This window comes from Balaenoptera acutorostrata, chromosome 2 (genome assembly GCF_949987535.1).
Source record: "Balaenoptera acutorostrata chromosome 2, mBalAcu1.1, whole genome shotgun sequence".
NCBI lineage: Eukaryota > Metazoa > Chordata > Mammalia > Artiodactyla > Balaenopteridae > Balaenoptera > Balaenoptera acutorostrata.
The window spans coordinates 132,717,762-132,741,880 of NC_080065.1; the positions used below are offsets into that span (position 1 = coordinate 132,717,762).

The window sequence follows — 24,119 nt, forward strand, 5'->3', positions numbered from 1 at the left end:
TTGAGAACAGTGATAATCTTTTCCTTGAAGACAACCCTCCTTGATGCTCAGGTAGGTTTCCCCATGCCTTTACATGTTCCTTTCCCGCTCACCCCTAAGAAACCTTGTTCTCATTGCCATCTACACTGAAAGCAGAAAGGGGGCATAGTAGGCATAAAACCCCCAATCCCTCAATCTTACCTCCTTTGAAGGTCTTGCTTTCTTTTCCCATGGACAGTGGCCCTTTCTCCCATCCTCGTATGTGCAGAATTTTATCTACTGAACAGAAGGAATGGCTCATCCAGAGCTCCAAGCAACTTCTGGGAAATAAGACTGCCGTAAATTCCCTCTTTGGGGCAGGTCTACTGGGAGACGAAGAAGACGAGTAAACCTACTATAAATGAAAATAAGGCCATGAAGAAGAGGGAAAGACCATTCACACCTGCACAGACAAACATCATCACAAACTTTTTCATCTGCTCTCCTAAAAACCCATTTGTCCCTCCTATTTGTTCTTCCCACAGAAGCCTTTTCTTCTCCCTCCTTTTCCCCTACTGAGTTAGGCATCTATGCCTCTACGTTTAACCATCTAGTGAGCTAGTTACTTCTTTTGTTAGCTTTCATATGCATATGAATCAGCCATTTTTCTCCTGTTAATCTGTAATATATCAGTTTAATTTGCAGACCCCAGATACTGAATATAATTGGGTAAAGGAAAAGGTGTCCTTCTCCACACATCAATTTTCAAACAGGAATTTTCACCTAATATTAAAGAAGGAAACCCAACTCTTTAAAAATATTGACCACCACCAGATTCATGATATAAAATTAATTTTCGTTTATTTATTGAGTCAGTGTACTGAGAATGTGCTGTGTTTGTGTAATACAGAATACAGAGATACTTAGGACTCAATCACTCCCCTTAGAAAACTAAAACAAATAAACATTAGCACACTTTCTTGTATTTCAAGGTTGACTGTGGTTACAATAAGAGAGGAACCAACAAATTATTATGGGAATTTGGAAGAGATAGGCTTGGGAGAGCAGGAAAAATTCATGGGAGATTTAACAACTGAGATGGATGACAAATCAGTGGGATCCACCTCAAATCAACTGATCCAAAATATCTGGAGGGTGAGGCTTGGCCAATGAAATTGTAAAGAAGCTCTCCAGGGGATTCTCATGGACTCTAAAGTCTGAGAACTACTACCTTAAGTGATAACACATGTGTGTGTGATGTTTATTAAATAGGTAAAAGTGACAGGTAAAAAAAGAATGCAGAAAGACATTATAGTGGGAAAAATGCCTAGAGTGAAGACAGGAACATGTGAGGTTTTATATTCCTGAGGGGTTATAACCACCAGGCTAAATTAGGACTTTCTTTAGTAGACAATGTGTAGCCATTACAGCTTTTTTTAAAAAATCAAAGTACTACTTTATTTTGTGGTCTAGAAGTATTTACTGGTTCAGAAAGAGTTGGCATTGTGCAGTGTATAGAGTAGGAGCATACACTGGAAGGAAGATAGGCTGAATAACCTTGGACAGATAGAGCACCTAGTGAGTTATATTAAGCCACATCAGAAGTGATGCTGGGCTTAGAGAGGGCAGTATTTGAGGAAATGGAAAAGAAGGGTTGGATTTGAAGAGTGTTTTAGGAATGGATTCCATTGTCCAAGTTCTATGGAAAATTTTGTTGGTCCTCACTTCTTAGCTCTACTAGATACAGTTGATTTTTCTGATGAGCATGAGTTGGGGAAGGGGATGTAGTGTTTGGCTATGAAACAGATTTATTGACCTGACTCATATACCTAAGAGTGCTTTGAATGCCTAGAAAATCAAGAAGAGAGGAAAACTTAGAAAACTTTGGGGAGACCGGGGTTTCTGCAGTGGCAGAGATCCTGAAAAGATGTTTGAGAAATTGGCCAAGCACATAAAAGGAGCAAAAAGAGGGGGCACTTAAGAAGAGTTGTATTAAGAAAGAGTTCTCAGAGGTCACACCTGCATTCTGATAAGCCAAGAAAAAATTAGACAGATGGATTGTGTGGGAATAATGTGTGTGTGTGTGTGTGTGTGTGTGTATGTGTGTGTGAATGGTGGGGAGGTTGAACAATAAGGACAACTCAGTCAGAGAAGTAATGCAGAGGCCAGAGAGCATGGTAGGTTCAGGGAACCTGGAGTAATTATTTTTAAAGAAGGGGAGGCTATAAATGCTGTTATAGAAGGCAGAGGCAGTAGCAGTTATAAGTGAGAGATGGACAGGCAGTGTAACATGACAGATAAGCCAAGGAATTCTGTGGTTTTAATAGTTCTAACCCTGAGTGAATGAGAATCTCAGTTTTCTCATTCCTAAAATGAGGATCTCAGGGGTGCCTGTGAGGATTCAATGGGACCATGCAAGGGAAGCATTTAACATAGGGTCTGGCACATAGGATTAATTACTCAATACAGGTTAGCTCCTATTTATTATTCTTCATTAACTTTCACCAGATAGTAATTTACATTGTTAAGGTTTGTAAGTTAATTTCCATTAAGTCATTCTTTTGAATATTTTAAAGTTCTCTAGAAATCAAAAAAAACTTTATTTCAAAAATATAGCTGTAAGTTTTAAAGAAAAGCACATACATTTCAATAAACAAAAGAGTTAAAAAACCCTGATATTTAGCATAAGCAGTTCAAAATATAATAACTTACTTTGAATGTGGCCTTGAAGAATTATAGTCACTATAAAACTTCCTAAATTTTCACTGTCTTTCTCTCTGCTTCCCATTCTTTTTCTATTCAGGTGCTTATCTCTATGTTTCTTTTGTTGTTGTTGTTGTCTTTTTGTTTTTATAGTACACATGGCTCCTTCTGCTTTTTGCTCCTCTAAATTCCACAGGTATGTATTTTTCTTATTTTCTCAGTAGTTTTCTTTGCGTTTATTTTCTGTTTCTAACACAACTGTTTGATGACTCCTAATCTGCCACTTTCTGTTAGTCCTTTTCTTCCTTCAACAGGGAATAATAAAAAGCCCCCCCAGAATAGTATTAATTTTATTTTATATGCTTTATTCATGACTACACATGCAATAAATAGAATGGTCACCTATTACTATCTAAAAAAATGCATGGCCACAAATAGCAATCCACCAAACCAAGTGTCTTTTGACCTGATCTCCAACAAGCCTTTTTTACTTTTGATGTTTGTTGGCTTTCCAGTGAATGTTGAATGTTGACTTGTTGAAAAGCAAAAACCTATATTATTCCTTTTTCATGAACATCATTTTATTATCTACATGTTTCATATTATTTAGCTAAAAGTTAGGTACTGCTTAAATAATGAAACAAAAAGAATAAAGTACCTAGGAATAAATCTACCTAAGGAGGTAAAAGACTTGTACTCAGAAAACTATAAGACACTGGCAAAAGAAATCAAAGATGACACAAACAGATGGAGAGATATACCATGCTCCTGGATTGGAAGAATCAATATTGTGAAAATGACTGTTCTACCCAAAGCAATCTACATGTTCAATGCAATCCCTATCAAATTACCAATGGCATTTTTCACAGAACTAGAACAAGAAATTTTACAATTTGTATGGAAACACAAAAGACCCCGAATAACCAAAGCAATCTTAAGAAAGAAAAACAGAGCTGGAGGAATCAGCCTCCCTGACTTCAGACTGTACTACAAAGCGACAGTCACCGAAACAGTACGGTACTGACACAAAAACAGAAATATAGATCAATGGAACAGGATAGAAAGCCCAGAGATAAACCCACACACATATAGTCACCTTATCTTTGACAAAATAGACAAAAATATACAATGGAGAAAACACAGCCTCTTCAATAAATGGTGCTGGGAAAAAAGGATAGCTGCATGTAAAAGAATGAAATTAGAACACACCCTAACACCATACACAAAAATAAACTCAAAATGGATTAAAGGCCTAAATGTAAGGCCAGACACTATAAAACTCTTAGAGGGAAACAGAGGCAGAACACTCTCTGACATAAATCACAGCAACATCCTTTTTGACCCACCTCCTAGAGTAAGGGAAATAAAAACAAAAATAAACAAATGGGACCTAATGAAACTTCAAAGCTTTTGCCCAGCAAAGGAAACCATATGCACGACGAAAGGACAACACTCAGAATGGGAGAAAATATTTGCAAATGAAGCAACTGACAAAGGATTAATCTCCAAAATATACAAGCAGCTCATGCAGCTCAATATCACAAAAACAAACAACCCAATCCAAAAATGGGCAGAAGACCTAAATAGACATTTCTCCAAAGAAGACACACAGATGCCCAACAAATACATGAAAAGATGCTCAACATCACTAATCATTAGAGAAATGCAAATCAAAACCACAATGAGGTATCACCTCACACCGGTCAGAATGGCAATCAACAAAAAATCTACGAACAATAAATGCTGTAGAGGGTGTGGAGAAAAGGGAGCCCTCCTGCACTGTTGGTGGGAATGTAAATTGATACAGCCACTATGGAGAGCAGTATGGAGGTTCCTTAAAAAACTAAAAATAGAACTACCATGTGACCCAGCAGTCCCACTACTGGGCATATACCTTTCTGAATCATGGTTCAGAACAATGCATGCACCACAGTGTTCACTGCAGCACTATTTACAATAGCCAGGACATGGAAGCAACCTAAATGTCCATCAACAGGTGAATGGATAATGGAGGTGTGGTACATATATATGGTGGAATATTACTCAGCCATGAAAAGGAACAAAATTGGGTCATTTGTACAGATGTGGATGGACTGTCATACAGTGTGAAGTAAGTCAGAAGGAGAAAAACAAACACTGTATGCTAACGCATATATATGGAATTTAAAAAACAGTACTGATGAACCCAGTGGCAGGGCCAGAATAAAGACACAGATGTAGAGAATGGACGTGAGGGCACGGCAGGGGAAGGGTAAGCTGGGATGAAGTGAGAGAGTGGCATGGACATATATACACTACCAAATGTAAAATAGATAGCTAGTGGGAAGCAGCTGCATAGCACAGGGAGATCAGCTCGGTGCTTTGTGATGACCTAGAGAGATGGGATAGGGAGGGTGGGAGGGAGCCTCAAGACGGAGGGGATATGGTGATATATGTATACATATAGCTGATTCATATAGCTGTTGTACAGTAGAAACTAACACAACATTGTAAAGCATTTATACTCCAATAAAGATGTGAAAAAAAAAACAAAACAGGACACATGCACCTCAATGTTCACTGCAGCACTATTTACAATAGCCAGGTCATGGAAGCAACTTAAATGCCCATCGACAGATGAATGGATAAAGAAGATCTGGTACCTATACACAATGGAATATTACTCAGCCATAAAAAGGAACGAAATTGGGTCATTTGTAGAGATGTGGATGGACCTAGAGACTCATACAGGGTGAAGTAAGTCAGAAAGAGAAAAACATATATCGTATATTAACACATATATGTGGAATCTAGAAAAATGGTACAGATGAACCTGTTTGCAAGGCAGAAATAGAGACATAGATGTAGAGAACAAATGTATGGACACCAAGGGGGGAAAAGTGGCGGGGGTGGGATGCATTGGGAGACTGGGATTGACATATATACAGTAATATGTATAAAATAGATAACTAATGAGAACCTGCTGTATAGCACAGGGAATTCCACTTCACTATACAGCAGAAACTAATACAACATTGTAAAACAACTATACTCCAATAAAAAATTTAAAAAAAAAGAAAACAAAGGAAATTGTTGGCAGTGCTAAGTACTCAGTATAAGTTTTATATTTACTCAGTATAAGTTTTTTTCCCATCCCCATTTTCAATATTTCTCCCCATGCGTCTAGCACCCTCTTGGCAAGAAAACTGTTCTGAGGTCCCTACCTTTGCCCAAATACCCGCCAGTAGGTTCTCCAACCCCCAAGCCCATCAGATGCTTAGCTGGCTTAAAATGCAAATTCCTAGGGATTTCCCTGGCGGTGCAGTGGTTAAGAATCCGAAAAAAAAAAAATGTAAGAGCTTTGAAATGTAAGAGCTTTGCACCTTTTTATGTAATTGCTTCCTTTATTATGCAAATACATTTTATTTTTACTTAGTTGGAATAAGTAAAGGCTTTTAGGGGATAAATTGGGCAAGAGAAATGGAAATAAAAGTTTCAATGTTCCTCATGTTCCTATTTCTCAGGAGGCTCATAAACTATTAAAAATCATCATAGTTTTAAAAACTATTTAAAAACTATTAAAAATACTTTTAAAAAATGTTTTATTTCAAACAAGTTTACTTCTTCAATGGGACAAAAATTTTTTTTGTATACTATTTTTGTTTGATAGCTTTATATTTCAAATACTCTGAAACCAGTAAAGGAAATTGTCCTGCATTCCTAATTCCCCAGGGATGAGGAACTAACAGTGGAAGTTGGGTTTACTACCTTATTTTCCACCATGGCCACAAAACCCTTCTCCTTCCACAAAACTTATTCTCAGTCACTACCCTTGAGTTCTTGTTTTGGGGGTGTGGTTTATAACCTAGGAATTTTCTACAGTTAAAAGCAGAGTGATTTTAGTCTAATCTTGTATCCAGTTAAGGAATCTATTCCAGAAGGTAACAATTCAATAATGCAGTGAATTGTTACCTGAAGAAGCAAAGCTCCTCCTATCAGGGAAATGTTCATGTACCAGGAGACCTTTTTAGTGAGCTCGAAGGGTTATGAGATGAACAATAACAACAGCGATAATAATAGTTAGTCCTTCTTGAGCACTTACTGTAGAGCAGGCATTGTACTGATTGCCCTAAGAGGGACTTGTTATTATTAACCCTATATAAGAGATGAGAAAACTGAGACTTTGAGAAATCCTCTGCCTTTTTCCAGGACACATGGTTAAATAGTGGTAAAACCAGATTCCAGCCCAGGCACTCTAAATCAGAGCCCCTGATTTTAACCATTATACTATATGCTTTTCTACTGAACCCAAATCAATCTCCCTTTAATCCCTACGCAATTATTCTAAATTCTACCCTTTAGGGCCAACAAGAGCATGTTTATTCCTCTTCCTCATTCATTTATGTAACAAAAAGAATATTAATTGAGCACCTCCTAGATGTTAGGTACTGTCTTCCAGCCTGTAATACAGCAATAAAAAAAGAACAAAGTTTCTGCTTTCATGGTGTTAACATTCTCTCTCTTAAATTGTTTGAAAAGACTCACCAGATTTCTAAGGGTTTTCCTTTCCTCAAACGAAAGTTTCCTACTTCTTTCAACCATCTATCATAGGAAAAAGTTTCAAATTCTTATCTATCATGGTTATCTGTCTCCTCTAAACATATTCCAGTTGTAAATATCTTTTTAAAAAATGAACCAACCAGACATGAACACAGTAATCCACATGCTTTCTGATGGTTCTGTTAAAAATAAGGCAACAGGCCCCAAATGGAGTTGCTTATGCTAAGACCCACGCCACCAAACCAAGACTTAACTGAATTATAGTTTCCATTCCGAGAAATGGAATCTTAAACTAGTAGATCAGAAATCGCCTAATCAGCATTAGTTAAATAATCTGCCTGCTAGACCCCTGCCATCCCCTAAAGGAAAGTGACTTTGCAATAACCAATCTGCTTTTTGTCTAGTAACTTCCGGGTCCCCCCTCCTTTCTGGCTGTAAATGCCATTTTGCACTGACCCTTGGAGCTCCTTCCTGTCTGCTAGTTTGGATGCTGCCCGATTTGAATCAATTTTTGCTCAAACTTAAAACTTTTAATATGCCTCAGTTTGGGCTTCCCTGGTGGCGCAGTGGTTGAGAGTCTGCCTGCCGGTGCAGGGGACACGAGTTCGTGCCCTGGTCCGGGAAGATCCCACGTGCCACGGAGCAACTAAGCCTGTGAGCCACAATTACTGAGCCTGCGCGTCTGGAGCTTGTGCTCCGCAACAAGAGGCCGCGATAGTGAGAGGCCTGCGCACCGCGATGAGGAGTGGCCCCCGCTTGCCGCAACTGGAGAAGGCCCTCGCACAGAAACGAAGACCCAACACAGCCATAAATTTAAAAAAAAAAAAAAAGCCTCAGTTTATCTTTTCACAGGTCTGGTGACAGAAGAGGGAACCCAAGGAGACCCTCGACAGCCCTCAGGGGGACGAGAAACAGCAGTGAAGGTACCTGCAGAGCCCTTGAGTCGCGGCTTTCTCGCCGCCTCTGGAGGTGGTGGGTAAATTCACTCCAATCCTCCATCCATGCCTTGTGTGTTAAGAACTTTAAGACTTTGAGCATTTTCCCCCCCTGGCCTGGGTTCTGAAACTGGCCGGAGTTGGGATACGACGGACATAGAGACCGGACTGTTTCCGGTGATGGACGGGACCGACTCCGAAACTAGACCGGGTCCCGGGTCAGACTTGGTCCGACTTACGCTGAACTGGTCCGGAGTGACGCCTCTGGCGAATAAAATTTTGTTTGAAGGCTGAATGAGCAGGTTAAGCTTACCAAAGATAAACATGAATTACAATGGCCGCAGTGGAGAACTTTGAACCTAGACAAGATTATTCATGTATGACGCGCCCTGGAGAAAATGGAGTCTCAGCCAAGCGCTCACCATGAAGGGTAGAGGGAAAACCCACTGGGACACCCCACTCTCTCTGGAACCCACAGACAGGATCCAGGGAAATCCTGCAGGAGCCGGCCAAGGGTAAGAATCCTTACCGAAGTCAGCTGGCCCATCTCTGTTTCTCTCTGTGGTGCCTGGTCGAGAGAGGAAGGTAAAATTTCATTTTGTCCCTTCCTTTCCAAATCCAGACTGGCGGGAAAAACATTTGTGAGATTTTAATCTGTTACCGAAAACAAGATCCTGTGCCCAACACACAGGCTAAATAAACCAAAATGTCGGAGTCTGGAGCAGAGGAAGGCTTAATACAGGACCAAGCAAGGAGAATGGGGTGGCTTATGCTCAAAACCCCCCAAACTCCCCGCTGCTTCTCAGGGAGAAATTTTTATAGGTAAAATTTGGGATGAGGGCTATAGGGGGTGTGACTTTATACAGATTGGTTGTTGTTGAGGTAACAGGGAGGTGCTCCAGGAATCTTGTGCTCAGCCTGAAGTTACCATCCTCCACCTGGATGGGGGCTTTAGTTCCTGCAGAAGAACTCAAAGATACTGTTAAGTATATCCCTTGAGGGGGAATGAGTTCGCGGCTTTAATCACTGCACTATAGTTTCTTGATCGCTCCGCCTTTGTTTCTGCATTCTCTTACTTTCCTGATCACCAACTGTTTGAATGTGCTCCTTGGAACTCAGGGAAGGTCTAGGAGGCTGAAGCCCTCTTCCTGCAAGCAAGAAATGGGGGACAGGGAAAGGATTTGTACCCAGGAGGGCCCCACAGGATCCTGCTCAGTTTCAGATCCTTGAATTGTGTGACTTGTGAATTTGCTTTCAGGTACCATTGGTTGTCCATCCTTTCTTTCCCAGGGGCAGCTATTGCCTCTTGTTTGTCTTATTTTGGGTCCTGAGAACTTGGCTTGGCAACAGTTTGGGGGCATGGCCAGGCAGAAATGTGGGTTGCCTAAGTTTATTAACAGGTCAGAAAGAGAGCAGAACCATTAAAGGCAGACAATCTGGGTTTATGTATTGTCTCTGCCTGTAATCTCCAAACCTCTTCTCTCCAGGCCTGTAATATGGTCCAATGAGACACGAAAGTTTCTAGCATTCAATGTTTAAATCCATTTACTGTGTCCAAGTTCCTTAAGCTTAGCGTTGTCCTTGAAATGTCCTCTAGCGTCACAGACAAGATGCTGGAAGCCATCTTGCATTCATAACTTACCTGAACTGTGAGGTGGTGGTTTGGCTGAGTCACTTGGTAGACCACAGCATCCTCTAGTGGTCAGATTTAAACCTCAAGTCCTGTATATTCTGAATATCACAAGAAATTAACCTAACCCTTAAGAGTGTCAGGCAACTGTGTTTTGCATGTGTGGCACAGATTTTATTGGCTACCTTTGGTTCAGTGGGTGATGTATTCTCCACCATTTATCAGGGAACCTGATGCGTCTCAGGTTCATTTAACCCTCTACCCACTTCTCCATTCTGGGCTGCTTCTTTTTATGAGTTTAGGAATTCAAGCTGCTTCTCCTTCTCTTTTTTTGTGATTATAGATACTTTTCCACTTTTTTTTAATCTTTTTTATTTTTTAATTTTTGGCTGTGTTGGGTCTTCGTTTCTCTGCGAGGGCTTTCTCTAGCTGTGGCAAGCGGGGGCCACTCTTCATCGCGGTGCGCGGGCCTCTCACTGTCGCGGCCTCTCTTGTTGCGGAGCACAGGCTCCAGACGCGCAGGCTCAGTAGCTGTGGCTCACGGGCCTAGTTGCTCCGCGGCATGTGGGATCCTCCCAGACCAGGGCTCGAACCCGCGTCCCCTGCACTAGCAGGCAGACTCTCAACCGCTGCGCCGCCAGGGAAGCCCAACTTTTCTACTTTTGAGGCACATCATTATTTCTACCTTATTTGCTGTCCCTGACTATAAACACATAGGCCATTTAATATGAGGATGTTACCTAAAGTTCCTGTGAAAGAAATCGGGAAGGAATAGTCCACCTGGGGTGATTGTGGTTTAGACTAGGAAGCATTAGATTTGGAGTCAGCCCTGAATTAAAAGCCTAACTTTGCCACCTTATTTGCTGGTGATATTAGTCAGGTTACTTAACTTTTCTAAGTTTACTCACAAGATAAGGATAACCTTACAGGGTTATTGTGGCTCATATGTAAAGCAAAGTGAACTACACAGCGGCCTCACGATCAGTTCATCTGGTCTGTAGTCCCTTCCTTCCATGGCAAATCATCTCTTGGGGATGGTTTGGTGGTAAAAGTTAATTCACAATGAGGTCTTAGTTCTTCTTTGGTTATCTCAGCACAAACCTGTCAGACCCAAAGAAGCAGATCTCCAAGTCAAGGCTGAGATATAGTCCTTAGGCTACCAGGGAAAATGGGGAGCTCTACATCACTGCTACTCACCTCAGTAACTAGTAGGGAATGGCCTCTGCTGGGGGAGAATTAAGGCTGAATGCAGAGGCTCCTCCCCTGCATAGTTGAGAAAATGTAGCTTTTTTGGTTTCCTCAATGATTCAGAGCCTCTTTGAAAAAGTTGTGTCTCACCTGAAATCTACATTGTTAGATATATGGAAAATCTTAATACTAAACTCTGTTTCACCAGACAGGCAGCATTTCAAAATCATATGCCTCTGTACCTAGACCAGTGCCAGGCACAATAGATGCTCAGTTAAATCCCAAGGAACTCTAAAGGAATTATTTCAGTCGGTGAAAGGTGATGGGCAACATGTTTCTGGACTGAGAGTTTTCCAACTGTTTCTTAAAATGCTAGTCTAGTCCTCATGGGATTACATGTATTCATGATCGATCATGTCCTGTCACTTAATATCTGCAATCGCATTTCCTGAGACAGTCCTCAGAATGTGAGGAAGATGGGGAAGGAAAAAGCATGAAGGAAACCCTGTCCAAAATTACAGGATTGCTGGATTTTGTAAAACTTGGTTTACTCTGAGTTTGCCTCCATCCTCCGTCCCCAGTATAATCAAACGTGCCTTTGAGGAAAAAGCATATGGGAGCAACAGGAAGTGTTTAGATGCAGTTTATTCAGCAATCAGGCCAGCCACCGCATCATAGTGTTCTTATGGGATTTCAGAACTTGGTTTTCGGCAAGGCCCAGACTTTTGAATGAGGACAGGAATCCGGTGTTTCCTATAGAAGAGATTGGGGGAAAAAAATCAGCTTAAACTTTGCTGATAAAACGTGACAATGGGAGAAAAACGAGGAAACAAGATCAGCTTTATTTAAAATAGAGAGGTTTGAGATTCATTTCCATTTCTATTTCTCTTATTCATTTACTCATTCACTTATTCATTAACTCCTCAAATATTGATTGAGAACTATAACATACCTTAAGGAAACAACAAAAGGGAAAAATGTCCGTCCTTACAGAGTTTACAGATGTAGCAGGGCGTTATAAAAAGCTTCTGAAATTAATCTTTAATCCATTGTTGCTTCTTTTCCTTCTGACGTCATTGTCCTAGCCACCAGGTCTCCATCTTAGCTGGTGCCTGGGCTACTTCAGGACCTTCTAATTGATTGATCCTTTGCCTTAGAACTCTGGGGATTCTCATCTGTGAGATCTTGCAAAAGGAAATTATATCCTTGTCCCATATGATAGCTGCTTTAGTTAGCATCTAGACAGAGCCCACGGATTGGCTTATTTTCCATAGCTGTGCTGTTCACTATCCCATATAACTATTTAAATTTAAATCAGTTAAAGTTAAGTAATATTAAAAATCCAGGCTTTCAGTTATAGTAGCCACATTTTAAGTGCTGGTACCATGGCTAGAGGCCTCCATATTGGACAGCATTTCTGTCATTGCAGAAAGTTCTACAGGAGAATACTAGTCTATAGAGAAGAATTTGCCAGTATAGATTTCCTAAGAAGACATACAGGAATTAGAAAAAAAGTTCTTACTGAATATATCTGCTAAGCACTTAATGATCAAGGAGATGCAAGCCCTTGTTTGTCTACCCATCTCAAAGCTCAACAACTAAGGTCAGAGCCTGGCTGTAGTTAACCATACAATGTATTTGTTTGGGGCTTTTAATGGGCAGTAGAGGAAAGGCAAAATGGTACATTTGAAAATATGTTGCATTTGAAAAAGACACATTTTCCCTCTAGACCTGTTTTCTTATCAGAGAAATATAGGAAGAGAAGTTACATTTTCTGGCATTCAAATGTTGCTCCCATATTTACATAATTTTAAAAGAATAGAAAGAGCAGGTAGAACTGGTAGGTTTTAAAGTCTAAGTAAACAGGGTGTCCCAGCTCTATGCTCATATTTTTCCAATGGTTCACTCTAAATACTGGGCCTTTTGATCTTGGCACTTGGAAATTGCCCAAGTCTCAAGGCTGTTGTGTTGCTTTCTCCTCCCCTTGGATGGAAATATGATGTTTGACCTTAATGTCAAGAACATAGGCCATGAGAAAATTAACACGTGGTTTCAAGTTCCTTTTACAAGTCTTTAATGTGGAAATTTTTTTGAAAAAGCAGAACATCCAATGTTTTGGGCCTAAAACTTCAGGATATTAGATGTTTCTCCCTGGGGACCTATTTCCACAATCCTTGTTAAATACTGAGAATTTTCTGAAATGACTTAAAGCAGACCAAGAAGAGGGTGCATGGTACAAGGAATTAGAGATGCGGAATGCATGCAGTCATTTGAACCTAAATCAAAGTCTTAATACCACATCAGTTCCAAAATAACAGAGTTTTCTGGGTCACTTGTGGAATTTCTTTTATTTGTTTTGATCATTCTACACCTTTATTTAACCTGGAACGCTTTTGTGATGCTATGAAAATGCAAAGTCCAGTTTAAATGACACCCTTTTCATGAATCCTTTCTTGACCCTTTCAGTAAGAAGCAATCTGTATTTTTCCTTCACTCCTGTAGCATGTTGCTCACACCTCATTTGATGGCATTTGTCACAAGTTACAAGAAGCTACCTTATTTGTGCTATTTTCTTTTAGTTATATCCACTAGGAAAGCAGAGGACACTAGCACAATGCTTGGCACGTAAGTGTTCAGCAGCTGAGTAAGACAGAAAATCTGTGGCGAATTTATTTCTCTGAGTACCTGAGTCTAATTCCCATCACCTACCCACCTACAATCAGTTCAGAAACTCCACTGAGGCTAGGTCTCACATCCATAAATAAAGTATTACATAAAGTATTACAAAAATATGTTTTTGGTCACCTAATCTATATAATTCATATTTGCATACTTTAGGGCTTTAGTGAACACAATCATTGCTATCACCAAGAATGAATTTTTAAGTATAATGGTATTTTGGGTATGTGGTCTTTAAAAAATCCAGACTATCTCTTGTTCGCTATAAAAGGTTGTGTTTTTTTCATAGAAGTGATTTTTTTAAAATTAATTGAAAGAAACATTCAAACACTTTCCTTCCTCTAGCCCACTGTCCTTTCTTTAACACCTTTTATACAGCACCATGTTATTAATTCCTTTCTCACTTCTGTTCAGTTTTTTCTTCATCTTGAAATGCCTCTCTCTCCTTCTTTATGTCCTAGAGAAAACCTCAAACTTTTCCAAATCCTAGCAGGCACAATTAGTTCTTTTTCATTTTGTGCTCTCAGAGCACTTTGCTTATACTACCATTGACCACACCGTGTTAGCGTTGAGTGTAAGCAAACTGGGAGACAAAGCATGTTGGATTTTCTTCTGGATCTCACAAATATTTAGTCTAGTACCTGACTTTAAAGTATAGTGGAAAGAGCAAGGATTTTGTACCAGATCTGCCACTCATGGCTGGGTGATCTTGAGCAAGTTATTTAAACTAACTGAGTCTCAATTTCTTCATGGGTATAATAAGCTTAGTATTATTTACCTCATAGAGTCATTGTGAATATTAAGTGCCTCGCATGTGCTTGACATAATAAATACTACTTTCTATCATAATACACACACACACATACACACACATGCACACCTCTATATATAATCATAACATATATAATAAGGAGAAAAAGAAATCAAGAATTGTTTGGGGGAAAACTAGGTATTTTGTTTCTCTCATGGTGAGATTAATGTTATTGGTATATTCTTTGAGGCTTAAAAGGATAATATATGTAAAAATTTGAAGACTTCTAGCTTAAAACATATATTTTAAAAGAAATTCAAGTTTGTACTCACTTATTTTCAATACATAACATGCATTCATTAGAATAAGTAACTCCATCTGTCCCACAGACAGGGTTATAAATCTTGGGACATCCACTCACTTCATTTGTACATTTAGCCTAAAAATGGAATGAAACAGAATCATTTCCCATCATTTTTCATTCTTTGAATTTATAGCAAAGTCTCTAAAATCTCCCTGGAGTTGATCGACTTAAAGATGGAAGCATGATTGTGATTGGGAGAGTGATACTAAGTGTTCCAGGAGGAAGAATCCAAAATTTGGAGTCAGAAAACCTGGTTTTAAGTAATGCCTCTGCTATCTGCAAGCTGTGTGACGTTGGTAAATCTCTTGGTGTCTCTGAACCACAGTCACTTCATTTGCAAAGCGGAAATGATGTTGTTTCCCTACCTATCTCATCATGGCGTTGTGAGGTTTGAATAAAGTGAGTGAGATAATGTTCAAATTTACAATTACTACCTGTGCTGGCTCTCTCAGGTCAGCCACACCTTGGGACATGTTCTTCCTTGCACACGGTAGTCCTGTCACGCTGGTCTTCTCTAAGTCAATTAAAGACACGCGGTGCCTTCTACCCTTGGGGTTTTTGCACAGCCTGTTTTCTCTACTGTCAGTAAGAACTAGTAATTATCAAATGACTTTCACAGGGCAGACACTGTCCTAAGTGCTTTTCACGTATTATTATGTTTAAACTCTACAACTATCCTATGAACTTTTTATTATACTGTTCTTCTGGTAAAGACAATGAGGCACAAAGAGATTGAATCACCCAAGGCCACACACCTAATAATTACTGGATCCAGGATTTAAACCCAGTCAATCTAGGTCCTGAGCTTTAGCTCTTAACCACTTTACTCTCCTACTTCTCCCTTTGCTAACACTCATTTATCCTTCAGGGCTGAAAATAAATCTCACTGACTTAGCGCACCTTCCCTGATTTAACTAGGCTAGGTTTCTAATGGAACCAGAACTTCTTTATAACACATCACCAATGTAGTAATTTATTTACTTATACACTTTTGGTTTGCCATCGGCCTTCGCACTAAATATAAATGTAACGAGAAGAGGGACACTTCTTCCTCTGGTCTCCAAATTTACTGAAATTTACATTATAAGTACAAGAAAAACTGGAAAAGTTAGATATAGAATATTTTTCTAGAGGAAGAGCCTAGTTTATTATTATTATTTGCTCATTATAAATTAGAGCTCCACCTTGTTGATGAAGAGAACTTTATGCCAACATGGTCAAACTGGCTGTAAGGAGGAAAGGCTGCTTGGAGTGATGTTTAGAAGGTTTCCACTTAAAATCCTTGTCCTACCAGGTAGCCCTAGTATATATAAAAACTCCTTCACAGCAAGCATAATATGACTACAGAGAAATTGCCTGTTTATCAGTGAATTTGTCCTTCACCATAAGCGCCTGTGGCGGAACTACAATTACTATCCACATTTAATGGGTTAAGTCTTGCCAGCATTCATACTCCTCATATTAACTTCAGGCTAAATTGAAAGGTGAGTTAGACTATGCTTTGGGTGGAACAAACAGTCTTAGCCCCAGAAATAAAAAATAACAAAATTGTCTTTACCTCTCTTTCCAGGAAGTTAGCTCTAGTACTACCTAGAAAACATAAATCAGACATGTCAAGTTGGGTCATGAATGGGAGAAGCCTAATGTATTCTCATTCAGAATTTTCTGCTTCCATTTAAGTCTGTGACTTCTCTGCTTCCTCTTCCACCACCCACCCCTTCTTATTACCATTTTTTTTCAAGTATATCTCATTGGTGTCCATTCACTCCCTGCCTGCTGAAACCTCAAAAAAATTACGCAAAAATTTGATTAGGATCAAAGTATCTCAATTTGATATTTAAGACAAGTTGACCCATTTCCTTGAAAATAGAAATGATGTACTTACTGCTTCAAATGTGTCAGGCACAGAGCAAATACCTTCTGAACGCTCATTGACATTGTGGTAACAACCAGTTTGTTGATCTCACAGTGATGTAGGAAATACAAGTATCTTTATCTCAGTTTATAGATAAAGATATGGAAAGTTTCTATAACTAGCTGTGAACACTAGCAATAACCAGGTCTTCTGATGAAAAACTAACTTTTGCACTTACATGTAAGTCTTCTTTTGTAAGTAATGTTTTTAAAAAAATGGAGCTCTTTTGACAATTTACCTTCAGTTCCCAAAGAGCTCCTTCTCTCCATTGCATTATACTGACCATTAGTTCAATTCACATTTCTTGAATTTACAGGTAGATACTTAAAATTGCCATGCTTCATTCTCTAGGAAATAGCAGGTCTTGCTGACATCGTGTAGGAGATGGTGATTGTGGGTGAGCTCACTGCAGGGAAGGAGAACTAATTTGATAGTATCCAGAGGAAGAAATGTTGGTGAGATTTGATTTTGATACTAACAATCCCTGAGGTCATCTAAAGGAAGTTCTTCCTACCTAAATGTATTGAAAAGTAGTGAGACAGTTAGGGGCTTGGAGAAGAAGTCCCCTGGAATAGTCAGAACCTGATGCGGTGAGAGTCCCACTGAATTTTAGAATCTAGTTGAGTCTAAAATTTAATGAGCAGGTGGTCACCACAGGCATCTATATGTATTAATTCATATGCATGAGAAGGGGAAAAGGGACCACTGCTCCCATAAATATTTAGCAAATACAACAAATAGTATTGTTCCTTTTCTTCGCAAAGTGCTGATTTGGCTGTCAGTAGGTTTCTTTGCTAGATCTGATAAAAAGTTAAAAGTGTTAACCATCTCCAAAGACAAAAAGGAAGCTGATGCCAATTCCAGGGGTTCAGATCATCTGTCAACATTATTAAGACAGTCTGAAGATATAAACATACCGTCTATTCAAGAGGAATATTTTTTCTAGAAATACTCTGTAGGTCAAAAATAAAAATTTTAATCAAACTCTGCCCTTATACTGGAATAACTGGAAATCATTGTTACCTATTTATGCAATTCCATGAAAACATAAAATTTGTAAATTGGCCTTAAACATTTACAGAGTTAGAAGTGTACTTGATATTGAAATAATCCCTTCTTTTTTCTGCCATATCTCTGACAAAGAGTCAGCCTCATTACCTGGGGAAAACCATTTCATGTCTGGGCAGTTCTCACTAGTAACATTGTTTTCCTGTGTTATGTTAAAATCCCTCTTGCTATATATAATTCTCATCCACTGATCTTATTTCGTCTGATTGGGACCCAAAGATCTGTCCAAGAGTAGACTCTAAGTCTAGAAAGTAATGTGGTCAGTAAAGCAACAGGTCAAAAAGGTTTTACTTAAATCAGAAAAATATGCAAAGCCACCTACCAGATAAACTCAACAGGACCAAGGCAGTGAGGAGAAAGATGCTGGCTACCTTCATGGCTGGAGTGCTGGCTTCAGAGCTCAGTCAAAAACTGAACTCAACTTACCACTTCTCTCTAGAATCCTGGGACTGGAAGTTTCATACAGGCAGGATGGTATCCCAGTCTCCACCTACTGCCCTTTGTCACAGATCTCCTTGGTTATTGATTGACTCCATAGCATAGCCTGGCCCCCAGGTTTGGGGCACAGCACCAGTGTTAAGAAAGGTGAGAGGAATGCCTTGGGCCTAAAATGTGCAAGGTAAAGACTGTCAGGAAGAGATGACTAGTGGTTAGTTAGTTGGTTCTTGCCCTAACTTCCTCTGTGACTATGGAGAGGCCCTTCCTTTCTCAAGCCCTGGTTTTCTCATCTGTAAGGTGAACTCCAAGGTCCTTGTACTCTGTAGTTCTGGGTGTATGAACAGGTGTGAGTATCTAAAAAACTCCCTTCATTCTTTCTTCCTTTTCTTCAGCTTTTCCATTTTTTATTCTTTCTCTCTTTTCTCTCTTTTTCTGTCACCCACTCACAAAGCCTAAAGTAGCTGAGAGAGGGACAGGGTAGAGGTAGGGAGGACTCAGTTCCCTAAGGTGTGTGTGTGCTCCAGGGTAGAGTGGGCTCACCAGCGACCCTTACCAGCTCTTTGTCCTTGGACAAGTAGTTCACTTTCACTGAGCTTCAGTATATTCATCTGAGAACAGAAATAATAATAGTACCTACCTCAAAGTGTTGGTCTTTCATTTTAAAATATGCATTGTGTCTGTCATGTGTGGTTTGGGGAGACAATTCTCAATTATCTCTCATGTTTCTGCATGTCTCATGGGTAGAGACACTGCCTGTGTTTCAAACAACTTTTTCAAGAGGGTTTGTATAACAAACAGCCTTGGGAGGTGGAATAGTGTCTCTCTCTGGAGTAAAGGGGAGGTTTGTTTACCGTTGGGTATAATAAGATAGTATCTTTCACCAGGGTGAAGTTTAGGCAGGCATAGTGCCCTTTTTAAAAGATTAGGGATTTGGGGGGACTTCCCTGGTGGTGCAGTGGTTAAGAATCTGCCTGCCAGTGCGGGGGACACGGGTTTGAGCCCTGGTCTGGGAAGATCCCACATGCTGTGGAGCAACTAAGCCCACATGCCACAACTACTGAGCCTGCGCTCTAGAGCCCGTGAGCCACAACTACTGAAGCCAGTGTGTCTAGAGCCCGTGCTCTGCAACAAGAGAAGCCGCTGCGATGAGAAGCCCGCGCACCGCGACGAAGAGTAGCCCCCACTTGCTGCAACTAGAGAAAGCCCGCACACAGCAATGAAGACCCAATGCAACAAAAAATTTAAAAAAAATAATAATAATAAAAATAAATTTTTTGGGCTTCCCTGGTGGCGCAGTGGTTGAGAATCTGCCTGCCAATGCAGGGGACACGGGTTCGAGCCCTGGTCTGGGAAGATCCCACATGCCACGGAGCAACTAGGCCCGTGAGCCACAATTGCTGAGCCTGCGCGTCTGGAGCCTGTGCTCCGCAACAAGAGAGGCCGCGATGGTGAGAGGCCCGCGCACCACGATGAAGAGTGGCCCCCACTTGCCGCAACTGGAGAAAGCCCTCGCACAGAAACGAAGACCCAACACAGCCATAAAAATAAATAAATAAATAAAAAAATAAAAATAAAATAAAATAAAATAAATTTTTTAAAGAATAAAAAGATTAGGGATTTTTTTTAAACATCTTTTTATTGGAGTATAATTGCTTTACAATAGTGTGTTACTTTCTGCTTTATAACAAAGTGAATCAGTTATACCTATGCATATATCCCCATATCTCTTCCCTCTTGCATCTCCCTCCCTCCCACCCTCCCTATCCCACCCCTCTAGGTGGTCACAAAGCACCAAGCTGATCTCCCTGTGCTATGCGGCTGCTTCCCACTAGCTATCTATTTTACATTTGGTAGTGTATATTGGAAGAATCAACACTGTGAAAATGACTGTACTACCCAAAGCAATCTACAGATTCAATGCAATCCCTATCAAATTACCACTGGCATTTTTCACAGAACTAGAACAAAAAATTTCACAATTTGTATGGAAACACAAAAGACCCCAAATACAAAACCAATCTTGAGAAAGAAAAATGGAGCTGGAGGAATCAGACTCCCTGACTTCAGACTATACTACAAAGCTACAGTAATCAAGACAATATGGTACTGGCACAAAAACAGAAACATAGATCAATGGAACAAGATAGAAAGCCCAGAGATTAACCCACGCACCTATGGTCAACTAATCTATGACAAAGGAGGCAAAGATATACAATGGAGAAAAGACAGTCTCTTCAATAAGTGGTGCTGGGAAAACTGGACAGCTACATGTAAAAGAATGAAATTAGAATACTCCCTAACACCATACACAAAAATAAACTCAAAATGGATTAGAGACCTAAATATAAGACTGGACACTATAAAACTCTTAGAGGAAAACATAGGAAGAACACTCTATGACATAAATCACAGCAAGATCCTTTTTGACCCACCTCCTAGAGAAATGGAAATAAAAACAAAAATAAACAAATGGGACCTAATTAAACTTAAAAGCTTTTGCACAGCAAAGGAAACCATAAACAAGACCAAAAGACAACCCTCAGAATGGGAGAAAATAGTTGCAAATGAAGCATTGAACTATAAAGGATTAATCTCCAAAATTTACAAGCAGCTCATGCAGCTCAATATCAAAAAAACAAACAGCCCAATCCAAAAATGGGCAGAAGACCTAAATAGACATTTCTCCAAAGAAGATATACAGATTGCCAACAAACACATGAAAGAATGCTCAACATCATTAATCATTAGAGAAATGCAAATCAAAACTACAATGACATATCATCTCACACTGGTCAGAATGGCCATCATCAAAAAATCTACAAACAATAAATGCTGTAGAGGGTGTGGAGAAAAGGGAGCCCTCCTGCACTGTTGGTGGGAATGTAAATTGATACAGCCACTATGGAGAACAGTATGGAGGTTCCTTAAAAAACTAAAAATAGAACTACCATACGACCCAGCAATCCCACTACTGGGCATATACCCTGAGAAAACCATAATTCAAAAGAGTCATGTACCACAATGTTCACTGCAGCTCTATTTACAAGATTAGAGATTTTTAAAAGCTTGGCATCCTTCCCTTGTAACACACTGTGCTTTCTGTGCAGGTACCCTTGGACCTCTTTGTGTCACCCTATGGAGGCTGGGCCTGGGGAACCAGAGCAAATGCTGGCAGTCTGGCTATTGCTATTGAATGATTATATCTCTTTTGTCTGAGTCAGGAGTCTGTGTCTTCTGCCAGCATCTCTTTAACTGTGGCAGGCTAACATGTCAGCTTCCAAGTATAGGGTATAATCTTAGACCCTTCCAGGTCTTGATGTATGTCAATGTATGTACTCATCTATGTGGATGGATCAGTGAGTGAAAATGACAGCCCCTGTCCTCATGGAGCTTCCATTGCATTTAAGTTGGGGGAGACAGGCAATAAAAAAGTAATCAAATAATTATAAAGTGTATCAGATTATAATATTATGGAGAAAAAAATAGAGAAGATAAACCTAGAGGTTTGGGGAGGTAGTTATCACAGATTGGTCAGAGAATGCCTTGCTGATTGACATTTGAACAGAAACATGGAAGGGAGGAACTGAATCGTGCAAATATCCAAGAACATGCACTCCAGACAGAGGGAATAGAAAGTGCAAAGTCTCCGAGGCAGAAACTTGCTGATGTGTTTGAGAAACATCCAAGATGACCGTCTGGCTGGAGCAAAGTGATAGAAACATAGGCAGTAAGATAAAGGAAATAGTGGGGGCCTGGATAATGAAGAGTCATGTAGGCCATAGTAAGGACTTTGGTTTTTAACCAACGGAAAGCCATTGGAGAGTTATGGCAGAAGAATGACATGATATGACATTCCTTCTAAAAGGTTTCCGTTCTCTATGAGAATAAACTTTAAGGCAACGACAGCAGCAAAAAATCCTAATGTGAGGCTATTATAATAGTCCAACCAAGAAATGATGGTGAAAGTGGAAGAAAGAGGTTGATTTTATAGTTGAGGTGAATTAATACATATGAAGCTTTTAGAACAGTTTCTGGAACATGGTAAACATTTAGAAATATTACCCATCACTATTATTTTTTTTTTTTTTTTTTAAGGATTTTCTTATTTATTTATTTATTTATTTATTTTTGGCTGTGTTGGGTCTTCGGTTCGTGCGAGGGCTTTCTCCAGTTGCGGCAAGCGGGGGCCACTCTTCATCGCGGTGCGGGGACCGCTCTTCATCGCGGTGCGCGGGCCTTTCTCTATCGCGGCCCCTCCCGTCGCGGGGCACAGGCTCCAGACGCGCAGGCTCAGCAATTGTGGCTCACGGGCCCAGCTGCTCCGTGGCATGTGGGATCTTCCCAGACCAGGGCTCGAACCCGTGTCCCCTGCATTAGCAGGCAGATTCTCAACCACTGCGCCACCAGGGAAGCCCACCCATCACTATTATTTTTATTGGTGTTATTTTTTCAGTATTTAAAATGTTGTTCCATCTAACCAGAAGGCTCCTCTTTACCCTTACACAACAATGAACTCTTCCTAAGTCTTTAAAATTCACTTTGAATGCTGTTTCTTATTGGAAAACTTCCTCAGCTCATTCTGAGTTTCCATGGTATCTCGAACATGCTTGAATATAATACATAATACACTGTTGAAACTGTTTGTGTATATAACTAGCTTCCTCATCTTCCACTGATGCTTCAACCTTTACCATCCTAGATTCCTCCATCTTGTTTAGGTCACCAATTCACGTTGATTAGTTCCATAAACATTTTTTCAGAGCACTTGACCTCTAATTCTTCAAACTTGATCAAATGCAGTATAATCTCTTTTCTTGGGTTTCATGACTCCACAGTCTCCTACATTTCCTCATACCTTCTTCATCCTCATGTCATCTCCATCCTCTCTTTTGACTCTTCTTCCTCAAATGAGTGAAGAGTTGGTGTTTCTCAAGTATTGGTCCTGGGTCCTAGTCCTTCCTCACTTTTCAATTTCTGTAGGTGAGCTCATTTATCCACATTATTTAAATTATATATATAATTATATATATATTTCTCAAATATGTATCTCTTTCCTATATCTCTCCTCTGATCTTCATATCAAATATTAAGTGCCTTCTTGACAATTTTGGACATCCTATAGGCACTTCAAATTTAATGTTCTATACTACTGTTTTAATCATTTACCACAAGTATCTGTCTCTTCAGTCTCCTCATGGCTTCTTTTCCTTCCAACTGGTTGGGCAAGTCAAAACCTAAGTGTTCTCCTTGATGCCTCCCTCTGCCCTTACCATGCACCATCTTCCATTCTTAATTTGTTACCAAGTTCTCTTCTTGACTCTGTGTCCAAAATAACCTCAATTCTGGACACTTCTCATTACCTTACACTGTCATATCTAAGATGATGCCATCATTTCCACTTTGACTTTCTGAAATTTCCTTCAGGTAGTTCCCCAACAACATCTACCATTATTTCATCCTCAAAGCTACTCACCATAGAACAGTTCCATGATCTTTATAGAGTGTAAATGTGATCATGCCGCTCTCCAGTTTCCCATTGTTCAAAATCCTCAGGGAGGATTGATTTGAATGATATGGCTCCTTTCTATCTCTCTCACTTTATCCCCCACCATTTTCCTTCTTGTTCAATCTGTCAAGCTACATTGGACTTTTCTCTATTCCCTCATAATAGAGGGGGAGAAAAAGCATCCAGCTTTTAACGCTCAAGATTCAGGCTAAATTTTCTCATGGAGCTGCTTTTCTGAGTCTTCCCTAATTCATCTAGATTAAGCTTTGCTATTTTATCGTTTCATGATACCCTGTATAGCACTTAACTTTTATTCTATAGCTGTTTGTATGATTATTCTGTAATATCTCTTCACCTTTAGGGAGCAGAGTTGGTTTTTTTGTTTACTGTAGTAGCAGCAAAGTACCTGGAAAATAGTAGGTTCTAAATAAATATTTACTGAAAA

General features: G+C 39.8%; 1 protein-coding gene across 2 annotated transcripts; it reads right to left on the reverse strand.

Moving 5' to 3' along the window:
* Positions 1 to 11,583: 11,583 nt before the first annotated feature.
* On the reverse strand, positions 11,584 to 18,114 carry SPINK1 (serine peptidase inhibitor Kazal type 1). 2 transcript variants are annotated; one of them, XM_057541787.1, is made up of 4 exons: positions 18,049 to 18,114; positions 16,306 to 16,333; positions 14,716 to 14,822; positions 11,584 to 11,706 (listed from the first exon to the last, which is right to left on the reverse strand). In XM_057541787.1, exons 1-4 carry the CDS (start codon positions 18,105 to 18,107, stop codon positions 11,637 to 11,639), a joined length of 264 nt encoding a protein of 87 aa, XP_057397770.1. In that variant the 5' UTR covers positions 18,108 to 18,114; the 3' UTR covers positions 11,584 to 11,636. The 2 variants fall into 2 exon arrangements, with proteins under 2 accessions (XP_057397770.1, XP_007194256.1); XM_007194194.2 differs by having other exon boundaries at positions 16,306 to 16,337; positions 18,053 to 18,107.
* Positions 18,115 to 24,119: the final 6,005 nt, after the last annotated feature.